General features: G+C 53.1%; 10 protein-coding genes across 10 annotated transcripts; 5 read left to right on the top strand and 5 right to left on the bottom strand.

The window, feature by feature from the left end:
- Window positions 1-35: 35 nt before the first annotated feature.
- Z520_11651 (uncharacterized protein) lies at window positions 36-2,526 on the top strand (the record flags this gene model as incomplete). Its single annotated transcript, XM_016782139.1, has 3 exons — window positions 36-219; window positions 279-1,161; window positions 1,218-2,526. 3 exons carry the CDS (start codon window positions 36-38, stop codon window positions 2,524-2,526), a joined length of 2,376 nt encoding a protein of 791 aa, XP_016626745.1.
- A 2,976-nt stretch (window positions 2,527-5,502) lies between these two features.
- On the bottom strand, window positions 5,503-6,382 carry Z520_11650 (uncharacterized protein; the record flags this gene model as incomplete). Its single annotated transcript, XM_016782138.1, has 2 exons — window positions 5,503-6,268; window positions 6,339-6,382. The coding sequence occupies 2 exons, from the start codon at window positions 6,380-6,382 to the stop codon at window positions 5,503-5,505; spliced, it is 810 nt and encodes a 269-aa protein (XP_016626744.1).
- An 861-nt stretch (window positions 6,383-7,243) lies between these two features.
- Z520_11649 (uncharacterized protein) lies at window positions 7,244-8,428 on the bottom strand (the record flags this gene model as incomplete). The annotated part of the gene is made up of 1 exon (XM_016782137.1): window positions 7,244-8,428. The coding sequence occupies one exon, from the start codon at window positions 8,426-8,428 to the stop codon at window positions 7,244-7,246; it is 1,185 nt and encodes a 394-aa protein (XP_016626743.1).
- Window positions 8,429-9,276: 848 nt separating this feature from the next.
- Z520_11648 (uncharacterized protein) lies at window positions 9,277-13,245 on the top strand (the record flags this gene model as incomplete). Its single annotated transcript, XM_016782136.1, has 1 exon — window positions 9,277-13,245. One exon carries the CDS (start codon window positions 9,277-9,279, stop codon window positions 13,243-13,245), a length of 3,969 nt encoding a protein of 1,322 aa, XP_016626742.1.
- Window positions 13,246-14,402: 1,157 nt separating this feature from the next.
- On the bottom strand, window positions 14,403-15,307 carry Z520_11647 (uncharacterized protein; the record flags this gene model as incomplete). The annotated part of the gene is made up of 3 exons (XM_016782135.1): window positions 14,403-14,852; window positions 14,933-15,192; window positions 15,268-15,307. The coding sequence occupies 3 exons, from the start codon at window positions 15,305-15,307 to the stop codon at window positions 14,403-14,405; spliced, it is 750 nt and encodes a 249-aa protein (XP_016626741.1).
- Window positions 15,308-16,384: 1,077 nt separating this feature from the next.
- On the top strand, window positions 16,385-18,052 carry Z520_11646 (uncharacterized protein; the record flags this gene model as incomplete). Its single annotated transcript, XM_016782134.1, has 4 exons — window positions 16,385-16,739; window positions 16,828-17,123; window positions 17,174-17,295; window positions 17,350-18,052. 4 exons carry the CDS (start codon window positions 16,385-16,387, stop codon window positions 18,050-18,052), a joined length of 1,476 nt encoding a protein of 491 aa, XP_016626740.1.
- A 547-nt stretch (window positions 18,053-18,599) lies between these two features.
- On the top strand, window positions 18,600-20,265 carry Z520_11645 (uncharacterized protein; the record flags this gene model as incomplete). The annotated part of the gene is made up of 2 exons (XM_016782133.1): window positions 18,600-18,697; window positions 18,780-20,265. The coding sequence occupies 2 exons, from the start codon at window positions 18,600-18,602 to the stop codon at window positions 20,263-20,265; spliced, it is 1,584 nt and encodes a 527-aa protein (XP_016626739.1).
- A 1,332-nt stretch (window positions 20,266-21,597) lies between these two features.
- Window positions 21,598-23,403, bottom strand: Z520_11644 (uncharacterized protein; the record flags this gene model as incomplete). Its single annotated transcript, XM_016782132.1, has 1 exon — window positions 21,598-23,403. One exon carries the CDS (start codon window positions 23,401-23,403, stop codon window positions 21,598-21,600), a length of 1,806 nt encoding a protein of 601 aa, XP_016626738.1.
- A 411-nt stretch (window positions 23,404-23,814) lies between these two features.
- Window positions 23,815-24,624, top strand: Z520_11643 (uncharacterized protein; the record flags this gene model as incomplete). Its single annotated transcript, XM_016782131.1, has 1 exon — window positions 23,815-24,624. One exon carries the CDS (start codon window positions 23,815-23,817, stop codon window positions 24,622-24,624), a length of 810 nt encoding a protein of 269 aa, XP_016626737.1.
- Window positions 24,625-25,448: 824 nt separating this feature from the next.
- Window positions 25,449-27,659, bottom strand: Z520_11642 (uncharacterized protein; the record flags this gene model as incomplete). Its single annotated transcript, XM_016782130.1, has 2 exons — window positions 25,449-25,877; window positions 25,944-27,659. 2 exons carry the CDS (start codon window positions 27,657-27,659, stop codon window positions 25,449-25,451), a joined length of 2,145 nt encoding a protein of 714 aa, XP_016626736.1.
- Window positions 27,660-27,967: the final 308 nt, after the last annotated feature.

Below are 27,967 nucleotides of genomic sequence, written 5' to 3'. Positions count from 1 at the left end.
GTTCCCAAGCCGTTGAAAGTGGTCGTGTCCGAGTAATGGCTTTGTGCAGGAGATCGCTGCTCCTCAGCTCTTCGTATCGACAATTCCTGCGGCTCGGCTACCAAACACGCAAGAACTCTTCTGGTCGAGACAGATTCTTTCGTATTTCGGAGGAAGTCCAGGATGCCCTTGCAACTGGCAAGCCGGTCGTTGCGCTGGAGACTACAATATACACACATGGTATTACAGCTTACAGCCTCAATACAGGTCAGGTCGTTCCAAGGCTCACAGCTCACCAGGGTTCCCTTACCCTGAAAACGTCGCTCTATCCTCCCACCTGGAATCCCTAGTCCGCGTCAATGGCGGCGTGCCTGCGACCATCGGCATCCTCGAAGGCAAGGCCTGTGTTGGCATGGCCACTGAAGAGCTGTTACAACTTGTTTCCACGGCTGGTAGCGAGGACACGTGGAAAATTTCAAGACGAGACCTCGGTTTCATCGGAGGACTAGGTCTTCGGGGTCAAAAGCTCAATGGCGGGACAACCATTGCTGGGACCATGATCCTTGCCCATCTGGCGGGCATCAGGGTCTTTGCAACGGGTGGTCTTGGTGGTGTCCATCGTGGAGGGGAGAACTCTATGGACATCTCGGCAGATCTGACGGAGCTTGGGCGAACACCTGTCGCGGTCATCTCAAGCGGCTGTAAGAGCTTCTTGGATATCCCCCGGACGTTGGAATTTCTGGAGACGCAGGGCGTGGGCGTGGGCACTTTTGCGGATGGCAGACAAGGGCATGTCGACTTCCCTGCGTTTTTCTCCCGGGACAGCGGTGTCAAAAGTCCAAAGACAATCACAGATGAAGCGGATGCCGCAGCCATTATCTACGCACAACACGGGTTCCCCCTGCAGTCCGGGTTACTTTTCGCCAACCCGGTTCCAGAACAGTCAGCGATGGCAAAGGAAGAGATTGATTCAATAATCGCCGCAGCAGTTGCCGAGGCGGAAGAGAAAGGCATTGGCGGAAGTGCCAACACTCCTTACATCTTGAAGCGCATTCGAGAACTGAGCAAGGGCGCGAGCGTACGGGCAAATGAAGCTTTGATTGAGGCGAACGTCGTTCGTGGAACCAAAGTCGCCGTCGAACTGGCGAAGCTTGAGAGACGGGGTGGAGCTGCGCCTCAGCGGTGAGCCATGTTAGACTTTTGATAGCACAGACGAGGCGCTTGCTGACACGATCTAGAGAGAATGCCAGCAGGGTCATCGGCGGTGGGAAATTTCCCCAATCCATAAAGAGCTCTGAAAAAGCTGCGGGTGACCAAGCAGATCCCGTACACAGGACGGTGGAACAGTCATCCCGGCCCGTGGAAGTACTCGTTGCTGGATCGCTTGCAAGTGATACAATATGTGACCATCAACCACTGAAAATCACACCAGATTCAACTACCCCAGCGCTTCATACATCGAATCCGTCTATCATCTCTCAGTCGCCGGGCGGAGTCGGGCGTAACGTTGCCATGGCTGCTCATCTAGCAGGTGCAAAAGTCACATTGGCGAGCGTCGTGGCAGACGACCTTGCTGGAGCATCTCTTCTCGATCACGTAGGGAAGAGCGGTCTTGAGACGACGGCAATCCGGCGACTTTCCACCAAAAACGGGGCACGAACAGCACAATATGTCGCCGTCAACGACACAAGCAAAGATCTCGTGCTTGCAATGGCAGACATGTCGATATTCGCTCGCCCAGAACTCGAATCGGCAGACTACTGGATGGCAAAGATGGACGAAAACAAGCCAAAATGGGTGGTCGTCGACGCAAACTGGTCTCCTGCCATTCTCTCATCCATATTGTCGGCTGCGAAAGCGCATCACGCCTTTGTGGCATTCGAGCCTGTCTCGGTTGCAAAGGCCGCTCGCCTTTTCCACAAGGACAACTCTGCCATTATCAGCGCTAACGTAGTGCCAAATCATGTTATTAGCCTTGCATCCCCCAACAGACTCGAATTGACTGCAATCTATAACGCGGCCAGAGACGCGATGATGTTCGACTCGGAGCAGTGGTGGAACGCAATCGACAGCCTCGGCCTCTCAGGCTCGGGGTCTCGGGATCGATTGATTTCTGTTGCAGGACACGAGTTAGTCGAACACGGGATCCCGCAACAGTGCATCCAGCTTTTGCCATTCATTCCGAATCTGGTGACAAAGCTTGGGTCTAGGGGATGTCTCCTGGCTTGCCTGCTGCGGCCTGGCGATCCTAGACTCACACGGCCAGAAAACGCCCCATACGTACTGTCGAGGAACTTGTCTCGAGACTCTGAGATCGGTGGCTTGTATATGCGATTGATTCCACCATTCGTCGAGGTCGAACAGGACGAAATAGTTTCTGTCAACGGCATTGGTGACACAATGCTGGGCGTTATCATTGCAGGCCTTGCGAAAGGCCGGACGCTTGAGGAGGTGCTGCCCATTGCGCAAGAGGCAGCGGTGCTCACGTTAAAGTCTGCAGAGGCGGTGTCTCCCCATGTTCGGCACATCCAGGCAAGGCTCAGGTGAGGTGTAAGGCTTTACGAGGTCACCCTGGTCATGAGCGCAGGCCCGTTCAAGGCTGAGAGTTTGACGAACCAATCCCGTCGCCTGCGTGGCACGAAGCGAGCCTCGATGCCTTAGTCAGCAGCCGCGCTCCGATGCACTCTCCCAGCCATCGACTTCAAGACTATTTCCCTCGTCCGCCCATCCCGGTCCGTTGAAATACAAGGTCAAAGCCATTCTAGACTGCGCGTCATCGCCAAAGGCATCGCCCCGGCGTCGCAATGATTGGATTCCTCTCTGCATTCCAGATAACACTTCTCTTATTGCCGTGGGCGGTTTGGACAAACCCCATTGTCCACAGCTTTGACGGACATCCGGCGGATTCCGCAGCTGCAATTCAGCATCTCAACATCTCCGAGTCGATATCTCAGATAAACATCCTCAGCACACGAGACGACACAGGCCTCATCGCTGCACGACAAGCCTCCTGTCCCAACCCATCCACAAATTCACTCTGCCCTGCAAATTTCTGCTTCCTCCAGCAACAGACCGGCACCAACTCGGGATGGGCAACGTGTTGTCCCGCTGGCTGGGTGCTTAGATTGGATGCGACGGACTGGAAAACGCAGAAATGTCAATTCAATGGTGTGTCGGAACCACCACTGCGACCGCTAAGCTGCGGCGGCAGTGGAGGCATTTTCTCTGGATGGGCATGCGTCTACGGGAATCAAGTTGTCAGCGGAGGTGGGAGGACGACGAAATGGTCGACGATTCTCGTTACGGCAGTCGCTCTTTCCTGGCTCGGACTGGGTTGGTATTCGTAACCTGAGCGTGCACACAGTCGCCGTTCAGGCTCACAAGCACGGCGTTCAGGGCGGCGCAGCAGAGGACAACCACGACAGGGGCTGCAGACATTGCTATGGCTGTCTGGGGAAGTGATCACCAAAGGACATGACAGCACACAGCACACTGGCAAGTCGATATCTACTCCAAAAAGATGGACGGAGCGACGTGGAGATCTGCAATGTTCTGGGCGCATCTGATTGCCTGTTTACGATACCCACGATGACTCCATGACTCCACGAATCGAGCTCTAATGCACCAACTCGGCTATGTAGAAGTATGTCTCCAGACTAATGTTTCCCATTTTCACATTTTCCCCTGGCGACCTTTTTCTGTTTTTCTGATGGTCGCAAAATGCGTCCTAGGAGTTTGCGCATTGATGACCCACCACGACCGCCCACCACCCACCCCTCGGCGACCACCTCGGGGTCTACACCTTTAGGATTTCCAATCCTGTTGCCGGTTCCCTTTAAGTGGGGTTCTAACTATGTAGACCTTGTGATCCAAGACTCGGAGTCCTCAGGCAGGGCCAAGAGTAGTTGTTTCCAGAGACGAAAACGGAGGGGCGCGATGGTGTGACGTGACCAATCAGCCTCGCGGGCCTCTCCTTCGTGTCGAGTATCGGGATCCCAAAATCCCAAAATCCCAAGGGGGGAGGAGATCTGCCCTTTTCCTAATGCAAGGGGACGGAAGGGGATCACAACTCGAGGGGACCAAGGGTAAGAGAAAGGGGAGCAAGCACTGCCCTTTTCTTAATAATGTATGTTGAATGGATGTACATAGTATTTGCTCTTGCGGCCGATAACCCTCCCCCGCCTGGCCCCTCCCCTTTCACTTGGGAAGCAGTTCCCCGATGGATTAGAAAAGAACGAGTCCCGAGAAATAAAACAACGACAAGACGGGGCGAAAATAGGCGAAAGGCAAAAGGCAAAAACACTTTCGTCGTCATGTTCATGGGGACTACTAGGAATGGATCGTAATTGGATCAGTTTGCTTGCTCTCTTTGGCTTGGTGAACTGAGCAATGTCCCGCATATACCTCGTACGTAGGGAGCAAAAAGGAAACTGGGCATTGGGATATACGGCTGCCATTCCTAAGGTACATATATATATATATATATATATCATCTATTACTTTCCGTGTGAGATCAGGGTTTCCAAGATCAACATCCCCATCCCACTCAGAAAAAGCCAAAGCAACACTTTGAAAGCACACACGAAGCCACAAGACATCAACAGGAAGAGCAGCACCAGCAGACACAAAGAGGAACCACTCAAGGGAAAGCGAACGGTCGACCACGAAGAAGGAGAGACATCTGATCTGCGAAGATGTGCATGAAGAGAACGTGTCCTACTTGTCGTAAGTTGCTTCCCCCCCTTTTCCCTTTTCCTTTCCTCCTTCCTTAGGGCTCTTTCTTTCTCTCTTTGATCCTCCTTTCGAGAGCGCAGCGGTGGACACTTTCCCATCTCTTCCTCTCCCTCTCTCTCTTCCATTCCCTGGTGATATCCCTCGCGAGCCTGCCAGCAGCCTTCGCATTTGACTTCCTTTGCCCCCCCAACACCCTCTTGAATTTCCGGCCGGACAAAATCTCCCTTCCCCACTGCGCTCTTTTGACCTCGATTCCTTCTCGAAAAACATTCGCTAAACATCGTCGCGTGTGAAAACAGAGAAGACGACGTGGTGGGGTTGCGGCAGACACATCGCCAGCGTCATGGACTCGATACCAAAGGACGCCTGGTGCACCTGCAAACCCACGGTCGAGGTCGATGGGCAGGTGTACCCGCCTAAGCAAGGCACGGGGCATCCTGAGTAGGATGTAGGATGTGAGATGCTTGCATGCATGCATGACGATGGATGATAGAAAGGGAAGGGAAAGGGAACAGGAAGGACGGGGGAAAATTGTTTTCTAATTTCTTCCTTTTATTCTTTTTTGGGGTAGGGGGAAAACAGGCAAGGCGGGATGGGATAGGTGAGCGAATGATGTTGGGAAACAGGTCGCTGAAGGAGTTCGGATCCATCTTTTCATCTCGCTGCCTTTGAATCTCTTTCTCGGATTTTGGGAAAACGCCACAATGGGGAGCGCAAGTCCATACAAAGGTACCAAACAATACCGCATGTTCTTCACGCCAGGCTGGCATCGTTCCGTTCCGCTCGACTTCAAGTGAAAACGATACCGCCGTCAATAACCATAGTCTGACCTGTGACAAACTCTGCATCTTTGGAGCACATGAACCCGCCAACAACATTGCCGACGTCCTCTGGCACACTCACGCGTCCCAACGCAGTCAGATCCGAGCTGTACTTCTTGACCGACTCGCCCTTCTGCCTGCCCTCGAGCTCGCCCAGCTTCTCATCGATGAGATCCCACATGGCGGTGCCGACGATCCCCGGCGCGTAGGCATTGACGTTAATCTTGTGCTTGGCCATCTCCATCGCAAACACCTGCGTGAGTCCTCTGACCGCCCATTTCGACGCGCTGTAGTGCGACAGGAGCGGGAATGGCTTGAAGGCAACGATACTCGCCGCACCCAGGATCTTATACCCGCTGCTTCCTTCGGGCACCGGTCCCTGGGAGATCATCTGTCTCGCCGCATGCGTATAACACAGCCACACGCCCATGAAGTTCACATTAAACATTCGCTGGACGTCCGCGTCGGAAATGTCCAACGCCGGCGCGACCTGCGCGATACCAGCGTTCGCGACCATCACTGTCAGGGGCCCAAGTTTCTCTACCGACTCTTTTATCATGGATTGCACTTCTTCCGAAGAGGTGACGTCGGCCACCACCCCGATCGCGGCACCGGAGCCATGTTTGGAGTTGAGTTCGGAGACGAGTTTGTCGATGCCGGATTTATTGGCCGAGACGTCGTTGACGCAGACCGCGTAGCCTTCTGCCGCGAGTCGTCGAACGATAGCTTCGCCACTGTGGAGGGTAAAGGGATGGTCAGTGGGTGAGGCTGCTTGATGCTGCGGCGGCTCGGGGGCACACTTACATCCCACGGGAGGAGCCTGTCACGATTGCTGTCCGTTTAGCCATTTGTCCTGTACGAGTCTCGTTGCTTCAACAGGTGGAAAGGTGAGGTTCTAGTTGATATCGTAGGCGAGGCGACGCTTGGAAGGCTTCAAGGTCGGTTGCTGGGCCTCTTGCGATACAAGATATATGTCCACATTCGTGGCCAATCTCGCTGTGGTCATCCCGAGGTCTTCTCCTCTCCGGACACGCGGAGCGTCCTGATAAAAAAAAACTACCCGCGTGAGTGATCCATTGATTTCCCTCGAACCACTCGAATGTGGAGTAACGACACTTGCGTGAGCAACAGTAAGGCGAGGAGAAGATCTGGAGGGAGAGAATGTGCGGGGCAATAAGCAACGAAACGCAGCTCGGGCGGGATTCTTCCGAAATCTCTACGGAACGCCTCACCGGATGACTTTCTCGCTGATCGAGTGGCACGCTCCTGGTTGGTCTTCAGGAGCTGTCGTGGAGGGTCATCATAGGAACATCATCGGCGGGGTTGGTACAAAGATATGGCCATGAAGCCCCCTTGTGCTGTGTCCTCGCTTCCCGGCACTGCTTCTTCCACCGGCTCGGGGCAATGGCACCGAATTGTTAGCTTCCACGAAGGCCATGATCTCTTCTCGTTTGCGAACAAGAGACTTCGAGGCGTCCCAAGGTCACGTTCCCTCTACCCATTCCGGTCGTCGAGTGAGTCCCGCTGACACTCGACAGTATCGCACTGGCGAGAAAGCATTGGAGCAATATTGCCCTAACGAAAGGAGAGTGCCCGAGACACACACTTTTGTGGTAGACAAGCAGAAATGAATCATAAGTTGGCCGTTGTTTCGAGTCGAAGGTGCCTGAGTCCGGAACACGAAGAACAAGATCTGTCTCGCTCACCAATCAATCCATAAATTTGCAAATTGGTAGTCGGTAGCGGTCGATGTTCCAGTATTTTCGGCGAACGCCCTCCCACTCCCGCGAGAGATTGGGGAGCTCAACGGTCTCCCACTCCACGTCGAAGTCGGATTCATACAAATCAAACTCGACAACCTTCTGGTACACGTCGTAGCTAATCTGTCTATCGGCACCCATCCCATTGAAAAAAGACCACCGCCCGTGCTGATTCAGAAGGCCGATCACCTGCTCCGAGAAGAAGTCGCGAAAGGCGCTATATGACTCGGCGAAGGTGTCGAAGTAGATGGCGTCGAAGGTCTCGCCTTCTGTGATGAGCTGCGGAAGAATGTTCTGCCATTTTCCTCTGTGCACGACCACATTGGGCTTCTCCATCCATCCATTCCTCTCCATGCTACCGAGGACATCTGGGTGAGCTTCCACAATATGGTGACTGGCCAGGCGGTTGACATGTGCTTGGATGTGGTTGTCGATGATGCCCATTCCAAAACCGATGTTCAAGATCTTCAGTCCTGGCTCTGCTAGCAGGGCGTTGGCTGACTGAAGCATAATGTCGCTTTCCCAGGCCATCATGACACCGTTTTGTTGTTCATCCAAGAGTCTATTGTCGCCGAGTGATAGCGCTGAAGAGAGGTAGACAGAGCTAGTGACATGTTCCTGCGAAGCGTTCGCCTCCGAGCTGTCCTGACCCTGCGACTCTTCGGCTCCGTCAATTTCTTCGCCGTCTTCGTCGTCACGCAATCTCTCGTACCCTTCCAGGCGGTTGAGAACCATCTCGGCACGGACTCCTGCATCAACCATGATTTGGTAGAGATCGTGCAAGCCCAAACGGTAGGCAACGCAGCCTGGAGTCTCATCGTTCTTGTCTAGCTGGTTCCAGATCGCGCCGTTCTCGAGCAAGAACTTGAGAAATCGAGTTCCGCTCTCTTCACTGTGAGAGGAAGGGCTAGATCCTCCATTGACATATGTAGCGCAGGTGGATATCGCGGCATGTAGAGGTGAGAACCCGGTGAGCGGATCTTGGACGTCGACAACTTTGCAGTCCGGAAAGGAATATTGGTCGATATACCTTTGTAGTGCCCGTATGTCGTGGTTGGCCGAGGCGTGGATGATTTCCTGGATGTTGTCTTCCGGGCTGCTACCGGTGTCCCCAGTTACTCGGGGTGTAGCCATGTCGATTGAGACCAATTCAACTCTTTGATTCGCACCGTTCAACAGGTATCAAATGGCACTGTGCTAGAATTCTAGTATTGGTCGCCTCGTAAAATTGGTCCTGCCATGCGGAAGATTAGAAAGTCCGGGCCCGGGCCAAGACCAGCTAAACTCCGGGTGCAGAAATCGCCATCGACTTGCCCTTGCAAACCAACTTCAAACTAACCTCAGCTTGGTTTGTCCTGCTTTCTAAGACTCTTGCTGCCTCAATCCCATCGCGAAATGGCCATCTTGTCCATTTGGTGCCCTTTCGAGATCTAATAGGATAGTGGCCTTGCTGTCGCGGCTATCCTTGGTTCTGGTTCAGGGGTCTGATTTACTCACCCAGTCTTGACTGTAAGACGCCTTTCGACAAAGCCACGCGACCGCAATACGAACACTGCAAAATTCCAGGACTGGAGGCTGCAGTCTACTTTTCCTGGAAACATGAGGGCGCCTCCAACCAGGTCATGTTTTGCCGTGTCAACAAATCGTGATGCAGAGTTCCTTGATGTGGTGAAGGCCTTCTCTAAGCCTTTAGCCGGTTGGGGTTGCAGCCGTCGAGAGTTTTCGCACAGAATATCCACCATCAAGGCTGTCAACATCATTGTACGGTGAACAGCGATCGCCTTGTGATAGTAAACCCGTGCTGGTTTTTTTGGACGACATCCCGTTGCCGACACCAACCATCATATTTGAGGCAGAAGCTCTGCCCCACCTAGAAACGAAGAAAGTCCGGCCAGCCCGACATTCAACCATCCCACCCAGCATCAGACCGCTTAGCTTCTCAGCGGCCGATAACCCTTCCATCCACTCTCGTCGCAAGGAGGATGGGCAAACCGAAAGGTAAAGGCCTCAAATCGGCGACGACTGACTCTCCCCAAGACTTATATTCCGAATCGATCTCTGTTCCTAGGCCGGCGAGCCCTTTGAGAGCGGCCGACGGCCACAATGTGGACGGCTGGGCGGACGAGGACATCCGAACTTACAACGAATTGCTCAACGAAAGGGCGAAGCTCGAAAAGGAAAAGAACGAGCTGGAGCAGAAATCCTCCAGACATCAGACGCAGAGAGCTCTCCTAGATGAAAACGCCACGGCTCTGGACAAGCTCTTCAAATCCCAGTTAGGAGGCGATTTCAAGTTCACGGGCCCGGGGACCTGTTGCTTGGACCTCGACGCCAAAGGTGTCGAAAGGGCCGAGGGCAGCTCCTGTAAACACGAAATTTGCCTGCGGGCAAAGTCGAAAGGTATCTCTTGGATGGAGATGGACACGATAAAATACTACCACGCAAGAATCATGGCCGAGAAATCGCAAAGAATGCAAAACGCACTGCGCAAGCAGAGAGACGTGGAATTAGTGCGTGTCAAGAAAGATGACGAGGAGGAAGCCGCCCTAAGAGCCCGCAGAAATGCAATCCTGGACAAAGCCACTCGCAGCAGTCTCCCGCCCGCATCAACAACTAAGGACGACAAAGGCAGCAGCACATTAGAGACCTCAGCGCTAGATCTGCTCCCTATGGCATCCAAAGATTTTCTCCTTGATCCCAAAAACAGCGCCATTCTGGAGGCCGCCAAGGAGAACGAGCACATTGTGCGCAGAATACGCGGACGGCTGGATAAGATCCGGCACGATGTGAATGCAGGAAGAGTCTCGCCCGCGGACGCCCGCGTAAAGCTGGACCAAGCGAATTCTGAGATGGCGGAAGCCGAGAGGAAGAACAATGAGTTCCGGCAGATGATTCTCGATGCCGAACCCGCGCTTTCACAACTTCACCAGCACCCTACAGCTGCAGGGACCCGCACAAACACCAGCACTCCGGCAAGCTTGACGACAGTGCTTCAAAACACTTTAGCATCATCCAATGCCGACGCGTTTTCTCAAGCCCTTAGCGTGATGAAGGGTTTCTTCAGTGCCTCAGATCCGCACGACGTCCAAACCGCCATTACAGACTTGCGCAGCGTGCTCGAACTTAACGGCCCTATGTCTCCGGTCTTACAAAAATCCTTCAAAGCTCTCGAAGAGATGCTGGCGAAACCCAATGCCAAAGGCTTCACAGTCGATGTCACGACTGGCGACGGAAAGACGAGAACCTGCAACAACGTGGTCGAAGTCATGATGAACCTCCGATTGAAGATGCAAGCCTCTGAGAATCCCTCCGCCGCTGCCGAACCTGATTTGAACCTGGACGAAGACACGATCAAAGCTAACCTGGAGTGCATCAAGGTCGAAGATGCCGCCAAAAAGGACATGCAAAAAATGGTGGAGAAGATGGTCGGGGACACCGCACTTAATGTTACTACAGCGCTCAAGAAGATCAAGGCAAAAGCTATCTTGAAATCGCCTATTCCACCGCTCTCCGATATCGTTCTTGAAGATGTGATCAACGACATCCTCTTTCAACGATCGGTCAATGCTCTGGTCGCTGAGGCAACCAAGGGCGCAAGCCTTGCACAACTCTCTGGAAAGGTGACCTCACTTGTCATTTCGACTTCCCGAAACCGCCCGGGGAAATACTTAGCGTCGCTAAGCATGACGAAAGATGCTATTATCAAGGGGAAGAAGGTCCCGCCTGATGTGCTTCTTGAGGCAATCTCAAAGGTCGAAGCCTCCATGACACAGTTTGTCAAAGCCTACGGTGAGAAGATCAAACAGATCGACGCCGAGGAAAAAGCCAACCCTAACCCCCCTCCCAAGCCCGATCTCCCGACTAAACATCTCCTGGAGGGTACTCACGTCGACAAGAAGGCTTTCGAACTCTTCAAGAAGTTCTTCCGCACTCCATCGGCAAATGACACCGCAGCATTGCGCGCCCGTTTCTGCGAATATCATCACTTGCATATTGAGGAGGGTATGTGGGACATGCTCCACATCGTGCTAAATCATCAAACTTCGGGCAAATTCTGGTGGGCAAATTGGGAGGCCGAAAAGAAATATTGCATCGAGAACATGCAAGTCGCTGCCGCAACACCGACACCAAAGGTTGCTGATACTGTCTTGCAGCTGCAAGAGCTCGGCATTTGCCCTGCGAGGGCTGTTATCATCCTTACACAGCGCATCGCGTTACAGATGAGGCAGGACTCCGAAGCTGCCAAAATCAACGTCATGGCACTTAGAGATATATATGCGGACTGTGAATCTCTCAAGCACAAAGAATGGGCCCGATCTTTCAACTTCATCGGTCAAACCACGGCAGACACCTTTGCAATGCTGATGTTTGAGCTGGTCGGGCAGGTCAACTTCGAGATCGCAATCATGGCTGCGGACTTTCTCGCTTTCATATGCACTTTCGTGCTCGGATCCATGGACGCCATAAGGGCTGAACTGAACCTACGTTATCTCGAGCAGTTCATCCTCAGCACCTTGATGGAAAGCCGCACTCCCATCAACAAATGCCGGGAAATGTTCTCTCACTACGTCCACATGTGCCAAGATTCTTCGAGGTACAGGTGCTCTCCAGATCATAGATGTCAAGCGACGTTTTCCCGGTTTGTCACTGAGAAGTTCGCCTCACTCGTCCCCGCCCCACTAAAAGTGAACAAGAAAGCAAAAGAGAATCCAGAAAAGGCTGCGTCGTCTTCTACTAAAGCTGGCGCCGGCCCTCCGAGACATGTCCACATCCGAGTGACTGTCAATGCCTATTGGGATGTCGCAAAAAGTCTCACGCCGCACTTGAAATGCATCGAGGGGAACAAGAAGAAAAAGAAGAAGTGTTCCTGCAGTCGAGCTGATCAGGAGTTTGCCGAGAATATTCAAGTCCTCAAGCACGCTCTCGACATCAACCTGGCTGAACTTGAGACAATGATTAAGAAAGGCTTGAAACCTCCCCAGGAGTTGTGGGACGTGCTGGAGGAAAACGCCATGGCCCTACATGAGCGTCCCGTAACTTATGAGGGAAACCAAAGAAGAATAGCAGAGTTGCGGGCAAAAGTAGGGACTGGTCGATTTGCAGAGATTCCTCCTGCTCCTCCCAGTGAACCAGTGACCAAGGACTCAACAGGCACGCAACGACAGCTCAGTCTCAAGTCAGTCCCGGTCAGTGTTCCCAGCATCCAAAACAGCCTGTCAAGCAACGCTTCCGAGAAGGGGAACCTGGAGAAGGATGCTACAGAGGGCTATCCAGGACATCACAATGAGACATCGTTTTCAAGCGAACCAGGTGCAGTATTAGCTGAGACTAAGTCCACTTCCACAGCCGATCAGGACGACGAATCGGACTGGCACATGACGGATCGAGAACTCGAAATCAGGGACCAGCTGCTCACATTCTCTGACAGTGTAGACATGATGCACTCATTCGCATCAGTCATGCATCATGGGGTGAACGATCTCGCTCTTGATGGAGTGGCGTGGCAAATCGAAGACATGCTCATCGGCCACGTGGAAATGGCGTGGATCATTGCCAAAGCGCAGGGATACAATGGACTGCAAACTTGGATGGAGTACTATTACGCACAAACCATGCCTACTCCTCTGGGGGAGAATTTCAAGGTTAATGGCAGTGGCGACTACGGGAATGATGCAAGCCTCGCCGACGCCAACGCAAGGAAGAAGACTATAGCCTTCGACATTATCAGCAAGATGGGCGGTGCAAAAGGGAAACCGCAGGCTCAAATCACCGGGAATACACTGGCAGAACCAGCGAACTCTGCGGCCGCCAATGCAGCAACGCCAGCTCCTTCTGCTGTGCAACAAGCCGAACAAGCAGTGGCTGACATGGAGCGACTCGGGCGCAATTTCCTCTCGCAGATGCAGGTTGTTTCGAATCGTCGCAAGCGCATGCCAAAGCGCAAGTGGTAGGGCAAAATCTGGGCCTCCCTGTTTTCCTGTTAATGGCATAATTCCGCTGGCCGAGGGATACGCTCCGACACTAATTCATAACTGCTTTTCAGCCAATATTTGAAGGCGTCAGGCGTTACGGGATGAGGAGGCAGAGGGAAACAGCATGAGAAGATCTCATTGACATCCTGAAGGAACGCGTTATGCGATGATTGAATTTCACAAAGGGTAACGGAAATGAATTCGAGCAATGTGCAAACAATGCAATGGCTATGCTGCGGAACGCCAACTCAAAATGGGGATAAAAGAAGAAAAGTAAGACACAAAAAAAGGGTCGCAGATTACACTTTTGACATTGGCTCCAATGCTCGATACGAATGTTCGGCCTTGTGTTTTTGGAGCTCTGAGCATGCTGGACAACATGGATGCATGGATGAAAGGGCGTCTCGCTTCGGTCCACGAGGACTTGTTTTCGGTGTTGATCATGTACGCATGTGTTGGAGCGGGAACTGGGGATTTTGTCCTGTTTACCTTGATCGCATCTCGGAACACATGCCTTGCCATTGTACGACGCAGGAAGCGGCCGGATTGAAAGGTGACGGAGAGCTGGGGATGTGGAGCTGGTGGCACAGCAGTATAGCGAGACTGAGTGTCAAACAGAGGAGGAGAGACGTGTTATAAGAGATAGGTACAGTTATAACTGCGTCCGGAATGGCAAGACATATGTGCTCTTTTGACGCGGTTTTCATTTTCGGGGTTCTTTGTATCGCTTCGATTCCCGGCCCTTTCTGCACAATACGAGGCCAGAAGAGGAATCTCTTCTTACTCAATGCCTCCAATGTTCTTGGTATTTGTTCACGACAATTATCCCGTCCCACATCTAGGACCTCGAGCGCACCACCCGTAGATCCATTGCAAGCCCATGATATGCCGACTCTAGAACGCCAATTGTCATTTCCGCACGTTCCTTGACGGGGTGTCGAAGTCCTCAGCCGAGATATGTCGACAGCATCCTCAAAAGCTTTTGGATTCGCGGAGATCCCACCAGGAAACAGAGTGTCAATCATGGCTTTAGCGCGCCCATGGTCAAGAATCATGGGGGGCCACGAACCAATATTTCTTTCTCTCCTTCCCATCTCTTTCCAGCCGCCGTAGTCATCACCTATCCGTCTGGGTCTTCACACCCCCGCTGCGCCGGGCGCGTCCTTGTCCGCTTTCAGACTCAACAACAACTCGCGCATTCTCTTCTTGGAGCTCCCATCACCACCGCTCGCCTGGCCTTTCCCGCTCAGGTCGACCAACTTGGCGATCCTCTCCCAGGCCGTGCCGCCCGCGGTTGTGTCTTCTCTCTTTGCCAAAAACTCCTCTGCCTCCTTTGCAGTCTGCGCCTTTTGCTTGTCGACTTTCCGGTTGTAGGATTCGTAGAAGGAATCGATGTCCTTTTGCGCAGTGGAGACGGTCTCTTCCTTCTTGCGTTGGCTGGCTTCATCGCGACGGGCGATTTCGGCGTCCCGCTTGGCTCGCCATTCGCGGATGGGCTCCGTGTCTTCCTCCTGTGCCGGAGCAGTGTAGTTTGTGTAGCCGCCGAAGGAGGTGGAATCGGTGATGGTGCCGCCGGGTGCAACGCTCTGTTTTCATTTTGCCGTGTGTGTCAGTTCTGAAGATTATCGCTCTTTCTCCGAAAGTGGGCGTTGAAGGCTTTGCATACCTCGTTGCGGGTGTCAATGGCAGGAAAGGAGCTTTCAAAGTCGTCAAGGTCTTGTTGCCCGTCACCACCTGATGGCTGTGCCGGAGCAGCAGATGTGAACTCGCCATCACCGCCTAATAGATCGTCATCGCCGTCTTCGACCGTAGCAGCACCGGGTTTGTCGTTCGCATTGAAGAGTTCGGCGTCCTCCCCAAGCAAAGCCCGTTCGCGGTCAAGAAAGCTACCTTGGGCGGTCGGATCAGGGCGGACATCTGTTTCTCCTGTTCTCGATTGTTAGAAATCCAGAGCAAAACGCAAAGTTTGAGGATGTTGTGCGGATTAGATCTGAGCCTTACCTGCATCAATGTCTTCAAGTGAAGGGAACCGGTCTGCCATGGTGAAAGAAGACTTAGGGACGGGGGTGTTCCGGCAGCGGAAGGAAGACTACCAGCAAGCAGGATACACGATAAAGAGTCACTGAGTGTGAGAGAGCGGTTACAGAGGCAATGACCTGTATAATGGCAGTGCACCGGACAATGGATCAAACTGGCACTTTTTGTGAGATGGTTGTTTGCGATGGGAGATGCAGGAGAACAATTGGCCCCGTGGAAAACTGGCGGGTCTGACGAAAGGGATATCGCGGATATTGAGCAAGTGACTCCGAAGTGAGAAGGGGCTTTAAGTTGTCTGACAGAATATTTTCTGGAATACCTAGGTATGGAAAGGGCCAGTAAACTGAGTCAGGCCAACAACCAACTGTCGTACGCCGGAATATCGCCCTTTCGAAATGGAGATCCTCGTCTGGTGGTGGCCTTGATAGCTCCCTCGTCTGGAGTCCTGTGTCGTCCCTCCGTCTCCTTACAAGTTGAGGACGACCTCAAGGCGGCCATGTCTTTGAGCGCGTCGCTGAATTGGTGCCTCGTAGTCCACATGTCGAGCTTGTACGTTTTTGCGACATGGGCATTGATCGTCTGCTTGCTGCTAAGATGACTGTCATCAGGACCTGTTTATGATACCTTTCCGTTCCTCAGTATTGAGCAACACTGCCACAGAAACAGCCCTCTGGCATTTTGACGCAAGTCAGCCTGAGGCACCAATCGCCCGGTTCGACATCCCTGCTTCACCCAGGTACGGCTTCGGCCCCCAGTTCTCGGTTTGTTGTGAGTTTCATATAATTATCGGCCATTGGTCGGGTTTCTTCTATACTCGATTTCAGGGTCGTCTGGCAACTTCATCAGGATTTATGTATGACAAAGTCGAATGGAAGAAAGTTTGCATGTCTACATTTGCTGTTGTCATGGACGACGCCAGGCGACCTCGCCCGCTCGAGGGAGTTATACTAGCAGCAACATCTTCCACGGGCTGATAATGTTCAACCTTGTGCAGACATCACTATACGAAAACTACAGCCTCGCTGATTGCGTGTGTAACAGCACGATTTCATACGACGCCCTACCAGCCTCTCCATAAGTCATGTTTGTCACCTATACCCATCCTTCCCAATTGAAGGACCCTGGCAAGCAGCAACAAGTCTCCTCCTTTGCAGCACGTAAACAGCAGACAAAGTCCGAGAGAAAAAGGTCCGAGGGAAAGACGCGGGCCTCGAAAACCCGTTCGTTCGAGCCCGTGGTTTTCCGGGCTGTCAATTCTACGCAGCGGCGTAAAGCCAAATTTGACCACAGGAGACCTCAAACACGCACACCTCCTGGGCCGGACGCTAATGACCTGGTTGCCCCCTTATCCAACACTCTTGGAGGAGTGCGTGAGGATCCATTCAAATCGTACCCCATCGAAGCCACGTATTTGGTGAAATGGGCAGTGGATCAATGTACGTCGATACTACCATAAAGGAGCTGCACCAAGCAAGCCGCGAAGTATTAAGGCTTGGTTTTCAAGGAAAAGGCTGATTTTCACAGATGTACAAGACGTTGCCGTCAAGAGCAGGGAACTCTTCACTGACTCAAATGGCGACAATTGGCTGATGACATATCGGTTTTCTACGTCTCTCCAATCCGAGATCCTGTTTGAGTGTCTCATACTGTATACTCTCGCCCAGTTACCCCCTTCTTACACGCCATTTCCTGGACTTCGCCAGATGTGTCTCCAGTATCGAGCCAATATCTTGAAGAAGCTTCGTCAACGGATATCCGATCCTCGGCTCTGGGCCGATGATACCACCTTACATGCTATTGTCTCTCTGCTCGGCTCCGATGTAAGTCCTCTCCATACACATATGTCCCAAAGCTGAGCTTGCCCTTACAGTTCCACATGGCCGAGGATGACTACGTGGAAATGCATCGAGCTGGTCTCAGGCAAGTGGTAGCTATGCGTGGTGGGCTGGAAAGCGGGAATTTTGACGCAATGACAAAATTGGTGGTATCATCGTAAGGCTGATCCCAGGCGAGGGCATGGGATTTCGCTAACACAAGCAATTGAAGAACCGAGTATATGTGCGATATGGCCGTAAAAAGACGACGAAAGACCCAAGAGAAGCCCATCACTCCCGAATTGATTCTCCAATATCCCAAACATCCTTTCCCTCCCGAGATATCTGACCATGTGACCAAACTCCCAGCTGGCTTTCGTGAACTGGCACTTAGTTGCAAGATTTCTAATCAGACCATTGGACTCCTATACCAACTCGCATCAAGGGTGTCCGGGGAGCGCCCTGAAGCGCTTCCACACGTCTGGGGCCGGAGCGAGCAGTTTGGGCTCATGCGCGTCGTGGCTACGGAAGCCGTGCCGAAACTAGAGCGGCATATTTGTCTTCTTGCCCTCGTGTTTGAACGGTCCTGGATTGCAACGACTTCCGACTCCGCCGGGTTTCGAAGGATGTACGGGCGAATGGGCCAAGTATTTCGGGACCGGTTACAAGAACTGACCAAGAATATGATTGAGCTTGGGACAGACGTGGACAGCGACTTTCAGGTATGGACGACGATGATCATTGTGACGGCAACGGATGAATGCAAATTGAGCGAGGATGAGGGAAAAGAGCTCATGGCGCTCGCGTTCATGCTATGTCCGCAGATGAAGAGTTGGGACACTACAATGAAGGCTCTGAAAAGATATTACTGGAACGAACTCTTGATGGCTCGGTGGCACTCGGAGTGGTTATTTGCGAGATCTTATAGTCTATAGCAGGACTGGATGGACTACCGTCAGGGATGTTATGCAACGCAACACTGTACTCTGTACCTGTAGCCCTGGAAATGCTATGTACTCTAGTACTTACTCGCCTTCTCAAATTGCTCGTCGCTATTAATGACCGTGTCACGTGCCTTAGGCTGTCATTTGAAACCTCAAATGTCCAAAAAACATTGAACCACTTCATCGACTTGGATCTCAACTTTCTCCTCACAATCCATCTAAACTCATCACCAGCAACAGATAACTCTGCAATTCGTGTCTTGGAAGGCTTTTCGAGGAGGGCGGCTCAGAAAATCAGGCAGCAACGACCAGACTTATACCGCTCCGTTGCCGAGCTCCCTTTCTTCAGTCCCAGCTCAGTGGGCTGTCATAGCTTGTAGCATAGCCCATCCGGTCGTGAATCTCCTATTCACCTCTACCTGCGCCTAACTTCAATCGCGCGTATAAGAGACACAGGGCTCAAAGAGAACGGCCACACGCGCTCCATCCTTCGGCCACGGTTGGTGCATGGTGTAGACAGGGGCATCACACACCCACCATGTCGTACACCGATGAGGCCCTCAAGGCCAAGCTCTCGACCCTCAACGAGACACAAGATAGTATCGTCTCGGTCTCACAATGGATCATGTTTCATAAGTACGTCCCCTTCCGGTTGCCATAGACCCCCAATGGAAAGCCATTCTGGGGACTTGAACTCCTGCTGACACTTGTTGTCCAGGAGACATGCAGACCGCATCGCAAACTACTGGCTCACCCGTCTTCGCGACTCACCGCCAGCGAAACGCCTCAACTTCATCTACTTGGTCAACGATATTGTTCAAAACGCGCGAGCACGAAAGCGCGCTGAATTTCCCGACGCGTTTTCCCCTTTGATGGCCGAGGCCATTCAGACCGCCTACCGCTCCTCACCCCCCGAGATCCAGGGCAAGATCCGACGAGTTGTCGAGGTATGGCGCACGCGCAATGTCTTTGAGGTTCCAATTCTGGATGCTATCGATGCGCGAGTCGACGAAGTCGACAAATCAAAGGGATCCGGTGGGAAGAAGACCCTCATGGGGAACTCTCTCTTCGGCTCCACCTCTTCCTCGGGCGCCATGCCAAAAGAACTAGAGAGTCTGGCGCCGTTACAGATCACTGTGACCAAAGAGACCATCTCCGCCAGGCCTGCCATCGATAACGCACAGAACGAGTATACGAAACTTAACGATCCGGAGGCGGTGCTACCCAGCCCGCCCGTCCATGCTGCGCGACTGTCTAGCCTCATCAAGTCCCTTGCCGCGGCTGAGTCATCCGTTTCGGCCAGCATCAAGGCTCGAAAGGCTCTGATCGCGGACCTTGAGCGAATCTTGGAGATAAACAAGGTAGCGTTGGCGAAGGATGAGGAGACGTATCTGACGCTAGAGAGTCGGAAGACTAGCACTGAAGCAAAGAAGAGAGAGGTCGAAGACGCCATTATTCGCGGACTATCTTCCGCTGAGGCAGCATCATCGTCTGAACATTTCGGTGCCACCAATACGGGCGGTGCTTCAAGCAGCACCGACGCTGCGGTCAACGAAATTGGTGGAAACAACATCAGCGGCGAAAATCCAGCTAACCATTTTCTCTCCGAACGTCCCGAGATCGAAGAGCTTACCGATGACGAAGGCGACTTTGTGGCCGGTGGTATGTTCGATCAACCTCCACCCAATAACGCACAGTGGGAGCAGCCAGCTCCAGCTCCCGCGGCCCCTGACTCCCCCGGCCTGGCAAACTTTCGACCCAACAACCCGGCCGTTGCAGCTGCTCTGGCTGATTTCTCCGGCATTGGTGCGACGCCGACACCGGACTATACAGCTTTCCTACCCAGCAGCGCCTCCGGCGACACGAGTAGCCAGCCAAATGCGCCGGTAACGCCGCGCGTCCGTTCTGCAAGTGGTGGACACGGAGTCAATGGTTTGTCAGCCAAGAGACGCAAGATATCTCACGGTGGGGACGAGCAGGTTCCTGACCTGGGCGAGATGGGTATGGAAGGGTTTGGTCAAGCACCACAAAGTCAAGATCAAGGCGCAGCAGGTGCTTTCGGTGGGACGACCGGCCTCGAAATTGGAGGACAACAGCAGACAAATGCTCGAGGCGATGATCTTTTGAGGAATCTGGACGAGGACGTGGATGAACTGCTCAGGCAAGAAGCTGCTCGAGGCGAGAACGGAGTGCCAGGGATCTAGAAGCCCCAGTGCGAGCAACGAGGCGCAGAGCGAGAACTCCGCGACCGAATTGTGATGCTGTGATGTCCTGGCTCACGGTGCGGTCGTCGGAATGGACACTGACTGCCAGACTATCGATATCGACGGGGAGGCAGATGGCGAATGAGGAGAGGGGCTGCGAATGAGTCAAGGGTAGAGCTACGAAGGGCAACAAATTCTCATGCTTGTTTTTACCATGTCTTGTCTTGAAAGAGAACCGGATGGCATGTTGTGAAATATCGGCAAGGGGAGAGACGGGGGAAGCTTTCCATCCACGGGCTAGGCCAGCTTCTATCTCTTTGTTGCTGGGGGAGGTGCAGAAAAAAAGGGGGACACGATGTATCAGTACTAGGAGGCACTGTTTCTGTCATGTTCACGGAAGTTTGCAATGGAATGGCAGGAAATGCAGAGAGAGAGAGAGAGTACGTCCCATGGAGATAGGCGAGAGGGAGATGTGGCTGGTCAACTAATGTGTTTTGATTCCTTTTCCTATCCGTGGCTGTGTATGTATGTGTGTATGTGTGGCAGCGAGTCTCGAGACCAATGTCTTCCTGTTTATACAACCCAAGAAACGAGACCAGGAGAAAGTGACTTCCGGTGGGGTACATGTTTTGCTCCCGTGGTGCTCTTCGTCATGCAGAAGATGAAATGCATCCTCCGATCCCCTAAAAGGTGGTGGAAAGATACCGTGTGAGTCAGAAGCCTGTGGGAATACACTATCTGGATCCAGATAGTGATAGCAGGTGTGATCTGTCGGTAGAAGAAACTTGTCTCTGCAAGTGGTCTGGTCTAGTCTGATCCGACCTGCTGCTTCCCACACACTTGTCGATTGCACGTCCCTTCCGGCTTTGAGGCCAGGCTGCCCTGGGAAAGAAAAGGACGCGGATCAGAGTCGACTACCTAAGTGATTAATCAGAGCCTAAAGTATATGTGGCATTTGGTTGGTTTCAAGTAGCGTCGTTGGAGAGTGGCCTTCTATCCGATGCTGTAGCGTCGGTTTGTCGCATGATACCGGTCAGGTGCTTGATTTCATCAAGTAGAATGTAAGATGATCCAAAGTACTGCATCTGGCTGCTGGTCTTGTTCCGACCAATTCAGAGCTTGACTGTGGGCTGCGGAGGCAGTGCTGAGACTAAATGATATTGTCGTACTGGCCGAGAGCAGCGTGCGTTGCAAAAACGTCGAACTGGCCCGATACAGAGAGGACTTTTCCGCTTTACTTCGAGCGGGACGGGACCGGTGCTCAGGCTTCAGGTCTGTGCAGTCGACCACGAGTCGGGACGAGGCATCAATCTTGGAGCTATCCAAGAGTTATCACGTAGTCGGCCGCTTCAAGGGGTGCGCCTCCGTATTGAGGACCCATTCATCCAAGTCCACCAATGTCGGCTCACTAAACACCAAGTAAAAGTACTTGAGCGTCTCGGCGAGCCAGAAGCTCTCCATGCGATCACTTTTCCCGGGCTCTGCGTGCCTCACATCGTGGATGGCCGCGTGCGCAATGGGCGTTCTCGTCGCCTTGTCGATGGCCTGGAACATCTTCCAGGCAATATCTTGGTATCTTTGGTCGCCTGTGATGCGGTACATGATGAAGACGGACTCGATGGCCTCCGGGCGGAGGATGTATCTGTTGTCGCCGTGGTCGGTGAAGCCCGGGAACAGACGACGTTGTTGGACGAGTCGTTTGCCGCGCTCAACGGCGCTCATCGTTGTGTCGCTTTCCTGGCTCGAGGTGTGTTTTCTAGACACGCCTTCATACCACTTGTCATCCGTCCAGTCACATTTTCCAGGCGATGGATCGATCGTGCCAATTTGACAGGCTATCATGTGGAACGTTTCGGGCATCAAGCCGGACGGCATCGCATTGTAAGCCCAGACACAGCCATCAATCAGTCGACGAGCGACGTCCAATTCGTCGGGTCGAGAAAAGATTTTGGCGCCGATGCCAACCATGCCACTGACAAAGCAGGCCAGGTGTTGACCCTGCGGCTCAATGTTGGCGATGGGGATCGTCTCGAGAGAAGTCAAGGCCGCGTTGCCGCTGAAAAGGATATTGTCACCCCCTGGCACCAGTGGGCGGAAGAAGAGATGCCTCTTTGCAGTGTCAATGGCCTCTTCGTACATGTGCTTGTACTTCTCGTCCCGGCCTCCCAGCATCAGGTACTGCTTCGGCAGATATTCATAGGTCGAATCGGCCATGCCACCCATTGTAAAATGGTTATAGTCCCACGAGATGTCCTTTGCGTTGACAATGGTTGGCCACAGCCCGGGGATGCGGGTGGTGTTCTGGGCCCACTCCATCTCCTCTGCGATGCGTTGGACGGCGTCGAAGTATTTCAGGTCGCCGGTCAGCTGGCTCAACCGCGTGAACTCGACCGTCAAGCTCCCGATTTCCGCCAGCAGCGTGTTGGTACCAGGCTCGATCTCGCCGCCGAGGGCTGTTTTTTTCCAGTTCCACCGCGTCATGGGCATATGGGTCGGGGTGTCAAAGGCCGAGTAGAGAATCTCGCCCAATTCGCGTGACTTGTCGAGCAGAATCCCGTACTTTCCGTCGGTGAGGTCATACGCGGCGAGGAGGCCACCGAGGTAGCGGATCGTAGTTTCAAAGACATTCAGCGTGTCGACATCGTTGGTGGTGAAGTCGATGCGTTTGACTTGCTCGACGCAGAGGTCAAAGTCATCCTTCATGCCCATCAGGAGGAGCGTGTCCATTGTGTCGACGAGAGTAGCCCCCCAGCCGCCGAAACTGGAGCGATATGCGCCGCTGACCGGAGCAACTTCATCCTGACCCCAGGCATATTTCTTATATCCATTCCAGGCATGAACGAATGCTTCTTTGACCGCAGCTCTTCTTGTTTCTCGGGTCGTCCTCGCAGCCGCAGTTTCGGGGTGCGCGTCGAAGTCAAACTGGATCTTGGGGATTTTCTCGAGAGGGCCCGTAGGAAACTCTCGATAACCTGCAAGAGGATATCGCTCGGGCCGTTTGGTCCAGTGTAGATTGGTCTTGTGGCTCGATGGTGGGAAGGGGACTGCGGTAGGATCGCTGGGCCAGAGGTACATGTAATAGATAATACCAGCCAGGAAGAACGCTGGCAACAGCCAGAGTCGCCGTATCAGAATCATCTTGGTGCAAATGTTGAACAGGAAGTGATGAGGTCCATCTGGTCGTTTGTAGTCTGACGTGAAGGGGGAGAGAAATTAAGATCCGCAAATAGTAACATTCCCCCAAATCTGGAGTTTCAAGGGGGGCGCCTTTGGGTTCCTGGAGTCGAACAGGAAACGGCTCGACGGCCCCCACGAGATTTTAAGATGCCGTTAAGATTTAAGCTTAAACTCTGCCACTAAGGACCTAAGGTACCTAGTGTCTATGCCTAGACTCGGATCTCGCACTCTACTACTCGGTAGTGTGTCACCCAACAATCAACTGCCCGTTTTGGGGCTCATAAAAGACCTCGGGATCCTCCCGTACATACTCACCCAGGTATATACGCATATATACTACATCAACAGCACAAAGCACTCTCCGACCTCAACATGGCATTGACAGGAGTCTTCATCCTGCCCATCGCTCCAGGACAGTCGTCGCCATCTTCAGCCCTGATCTCTCACATCTCGCGCTCCTTTCCTGCCGAACCTCTGCCGTCTTTCCACCTCGACTACCGCCTATTCGTCGACACCTCCTCGCTGCTCCCCGGCTCCGACACATCTCAGCGTAAGTCGGCCAGTATCCTGACTCTGTCGCACACGCCTTTCAAGACCTATGTCGCCACAAGTCCACCAAAGGACAAATCTCAGCCGACGGATCAGCCGACAACATTTACCGTAGTGACAGTCCCCTCGAGCTCCGCCGACCCATTCACCCAACTCATCGGGACGAAATTCCAACCACAATGGGCCCACCGACAGTCCATGATTGTCGATAGCGGCACGGCCCTGTCCCTGGAAAATGGCCAGTGGGTGATCCGCATCGGAGATTTAAAGACCCCTTCTCGCCAGACCCAAACGGGTTCCAACCTCAGAGGCATGGTCGTCGAGGTCTCTTTCATTGAGCAGCCCCAGCTTGACGCCACACGCAGTGCCAGTCAAGGTCTTCTCGATGATGCTGCTGCCCTGAAAGACGTCACTGCAAAAGGTGTGAGCAAAGAAGACGAGACCCTGTTACGTGGGTTTCTCGACTCGGTCACCGATGGCAGCGGAGTGCCCTCGATCTACAGCGTTGAAAATGCTCGGTCCCTGATTCGACGCACGAAACTTTATGGAAAAGATAAAGACACGAGCGATGCCTCGCCGGACTGGGATCTGGCAAACTTGTACCTAGACGTCCTCCGAGGACCAAGAGGCTAAAGAGAAACCAAACACACCCACCCACTCTTGACAAAACACAACCAAAACAAACCTCAAATTCCCCCCCCTCCCAGCGGATCTGCCACCGCATGGGCGCCGAGGAGCGCTTCCATTTCCACAGCACCACAGCATGGCGCCAGGACCAACCAGCCAACTCTTCCATCTGCCCAAAACTTTTCTGAGCACGACGGCAACATTTGCCATCCTCCAAGAAGCAGCTCTCAGCCTCCGCACTCCAATGCCACAGCATCCGATTCGGCTCTTTGCGCCGACTCAACAGCGCCTACCCCCGATGAGACAACACGCCCTCAAAAGCCTCGCAGACCCGACGACCATCCATGTTGCGGCGAAGCATGCCCTCGCGGCCAAATGGAATCGCATCTTCTTGCAGCTGAAGAAGTCGGTCGCCAACTGACTGGAGCTCCAGCGAGTGCGGACGAAACCAAAGCTGGAAAATTTCAAACCGTTCGTTCTATAAGTCAACGACACAGCATATGTATAACAAGCCTCAGAATGGGGGGGAAGGAAATAGAGAGGAAAGTCATGGGTTAGGGGTACAGGTGCCACGGGTTCTGTTTCGTCAATCAAGGAGTCTATACACGGTATAGGGCGGAAACGTCCAACAGTATACATGTATGAATTGACATTTATAGATTCTCTCCTGCCACATATATGATATCCTTAACGCCACTGATTACGGCTTCCCAGCTTGCACCGCGTAATAGCACCATCATGAATTGAGCATCCACCAAAAATAAATACCTAGGTATGCTTGCCATCATGCTCGCCGGGTGGGATTGTCCCCATTCGGACACCAATCCAACTCAATCGCCGTTGACCTCGGGGTCAAAAGCCCTGACACCCTTCTCCTGGGCATTCTCCTCGTCCGTAAGCCCGCGCGTCTTCTCCAAGTAATCCTCAAACTCCTGCGATATATCCATGACCTGCTCAATGTGGCTGTACCCCAGCGGCTCGTTCCTGTACTTGGCCACCTGGGTCGCCGTCCAGAGACAGTTGCGAATCTGCCGGCCATTGAAGCGGCGGCGGGCCATGACGAGAGCCTTGCGCCGGAGCTCCTCGTACAGCATGGACACTTTCTTCTCCTTCAGAGCCTCGATGAAGTTGCACCAGATCTCGTAGCGGTCCTCGCTGTTCAGCGCCGGGTAGTGGATGGCGAGTTGGACGCGGGATTTGAACGCTTCGTCGAATGTGCCCACGCGGTTGGTGGTCAGGATCAAGATGCCGTCGTAGTACTACAGTACACTGGTCAGGGCGTCCGTATATACTAGAAAGGGTTGGGAAAATGTTTTAGACCTTACCTCCAAGACACGCAGGAATACCGATACCAGAGCGTTCCGTGCAAGATCCGTGACTTGCCTCTCCTCGAGAAACACATCCGCCTCGTCGAGCAGCACAACGCATTCCCAGATACTACCCAAGAGCAGGACAGACTCGAGGTATTTTTCCACCGTTTCGGCGGACGTACCAACGTCGCCACAAGTTACTCGGTACAAGGGCTTCTTCGCAACTTCAGCCACAGACTCCGCTGTCAAGGTCTTGCCGGTACCGGGCGATCCGTGGAGGAGCATGATCAAGCCGTTTCCCTTGTTTTCCACGAAGTCGACGTTCTTCACGGTGGTCAAGTGAATGCTCACAAGGGCTTTGATGGTGTCCTTTTTGTTCGACTTCAAGACGAGCCGACTGAAGGCCTCTTCGTTCCAACGTACCTCTTCGATATGCTCAACGTAGAGGCTTCTCCATTTCTTGTCATGGAAGGCGTAGCCAACAATTGTGTCAGGCAAGAGAAGGGAAAAGTCGTCGTTGGGAGGCTCTTCTGCATCCATCGTCACACCCCGCTCTAACATTTCCCTCTCGCTTGCTAAAGGGACTTCAAATTGGGAAGGATGAATCTCTCGGTAGGTCTTGTAGTCGACCATATACTTTGGGTTTGTGACTTGCAGCTCGAAGATGGTCGGGAATGGTGCGTTGTAGCTCACGAGCCTTCTGTTCCGACAACTCCAGAATTTCCGACCGCGTTGCACCAGCCTCTCCCGAAGACCTGTCTTGTCCAGTCGCAGCGGGAAGGTGGAGAGGCTGCTTATTTGCACCTCTTCCGGGTTCGTCACTGGCCACGGGACAGTTATGGTAGAGTCATGCTTCTTGAAACTGCCGTCGAAGATCCAAGTCCAGCAGTCGAGGGTGATAGTGCGCTTGGTTATCGTGATAGTCTCTGCAATATAAGCCCGCGAGTGATCTTCCTCAATGTTCACAATGAGCTCGTTGGGGGCGAAGAGCTTGCTGAAAGTATCTCGATGGACCTTGCCGCAGGCGAAATCCCGGTCGATTTCGTCGAATTTGGAGCCTTGAATCTTGTCAATGCAGTTGAGAAGTAGAAGTAGCTGTCCTCTTTCAGGCTGTGGTAAGCTAGGAGCACATCGATCGCGCAGCTCGTGGCGGAAATGGTAAAAATAGTCATACGGTGCATAGACATCTCGATGAGGGTCCCAATGACCCATGGGTGGTTTACACTCTTTTGTGTATTCCCTCAGCGCAGTCGACAATCCCATTGAAATGGTTATCTGCTCCGAGGTCGCCTCCGCGCAGGATGCGGTTTCCGCGAGGACACAGGCATAGGGTCTGACTCTGCTCGAGATACGAGACTCGAGACTCGAAGGAACGTCGCCGAAAGACCCTCTAATCGTTTTGTGATAGGCGGTACAGTCATAGCCTCTGACTACCAAGACGGGGTTTCTTGCATCCGGCTGCTGTCCTTGCGGAAGCTGGTGCCGACCGCGTAAGGCTGAAGCTCGATGATCGTTTTTATAAAGTCGAGGCGAGTCCAGGAAGTCTGCAGAATCTGGGTGCTCACTGTGGTCCTCGCCATCAACGTTGGGGTGCGTGCAGTAGACACGGTGGATGATAGGGCATTCCCGATCGAGAGATGAATCTTCGCAGGCATCTTTTTGGTTCTGGGACTTGTCACCAATCTCATCGGGTGGTTTGCGGCTCTCCGATGTCTCTTGAGAGCGCGACATGCCTTTTCGACAGGGTAGTGAGATAGTGCGCCGCTCAAGCGTAGTACTATAAAGCCCTTTCGCCCCCGTTCTGGAAATCGCCGAGGAACAATGTATTGCAATGAACTCGAGTGAAGTAAGGCTGACGCTTGCTTCAAGGTTGCGATAGGACGATGACCACGCACCAATTGCCAAATTCCAGAGTTCCGGAACTTGGATCAGTTGGTACTAGTGTAAGACGAACTATAAGGCGACTTTGCAGAATTCCTGAGTGTGAGGGCGTGATGTGATTCTGAACGAGGCAGAGGTTTCCAGGTGCACAAGTTGTC

Source organism: Fonsecaea multimorphosa, assembly GCF_000836435.1.
Source record: "Fonsecaea multimorphosa CBS 102226 unplaced genomic scaffold supercont1.41, whole genome shotgun sequence".
Taxonomy (NCBI): Eukaryota; Fungi; Ascomycota; class Eurotiomycetes; order Chaetothyriales; family Herpotrichiellaceae; genus Fonsecaea; species Fonsecaea multimorphosa.
Note: the sequence above shows the minus strand (reverse complement) of the source record. Positions and strands in the feature narration are given on the sequence as shown.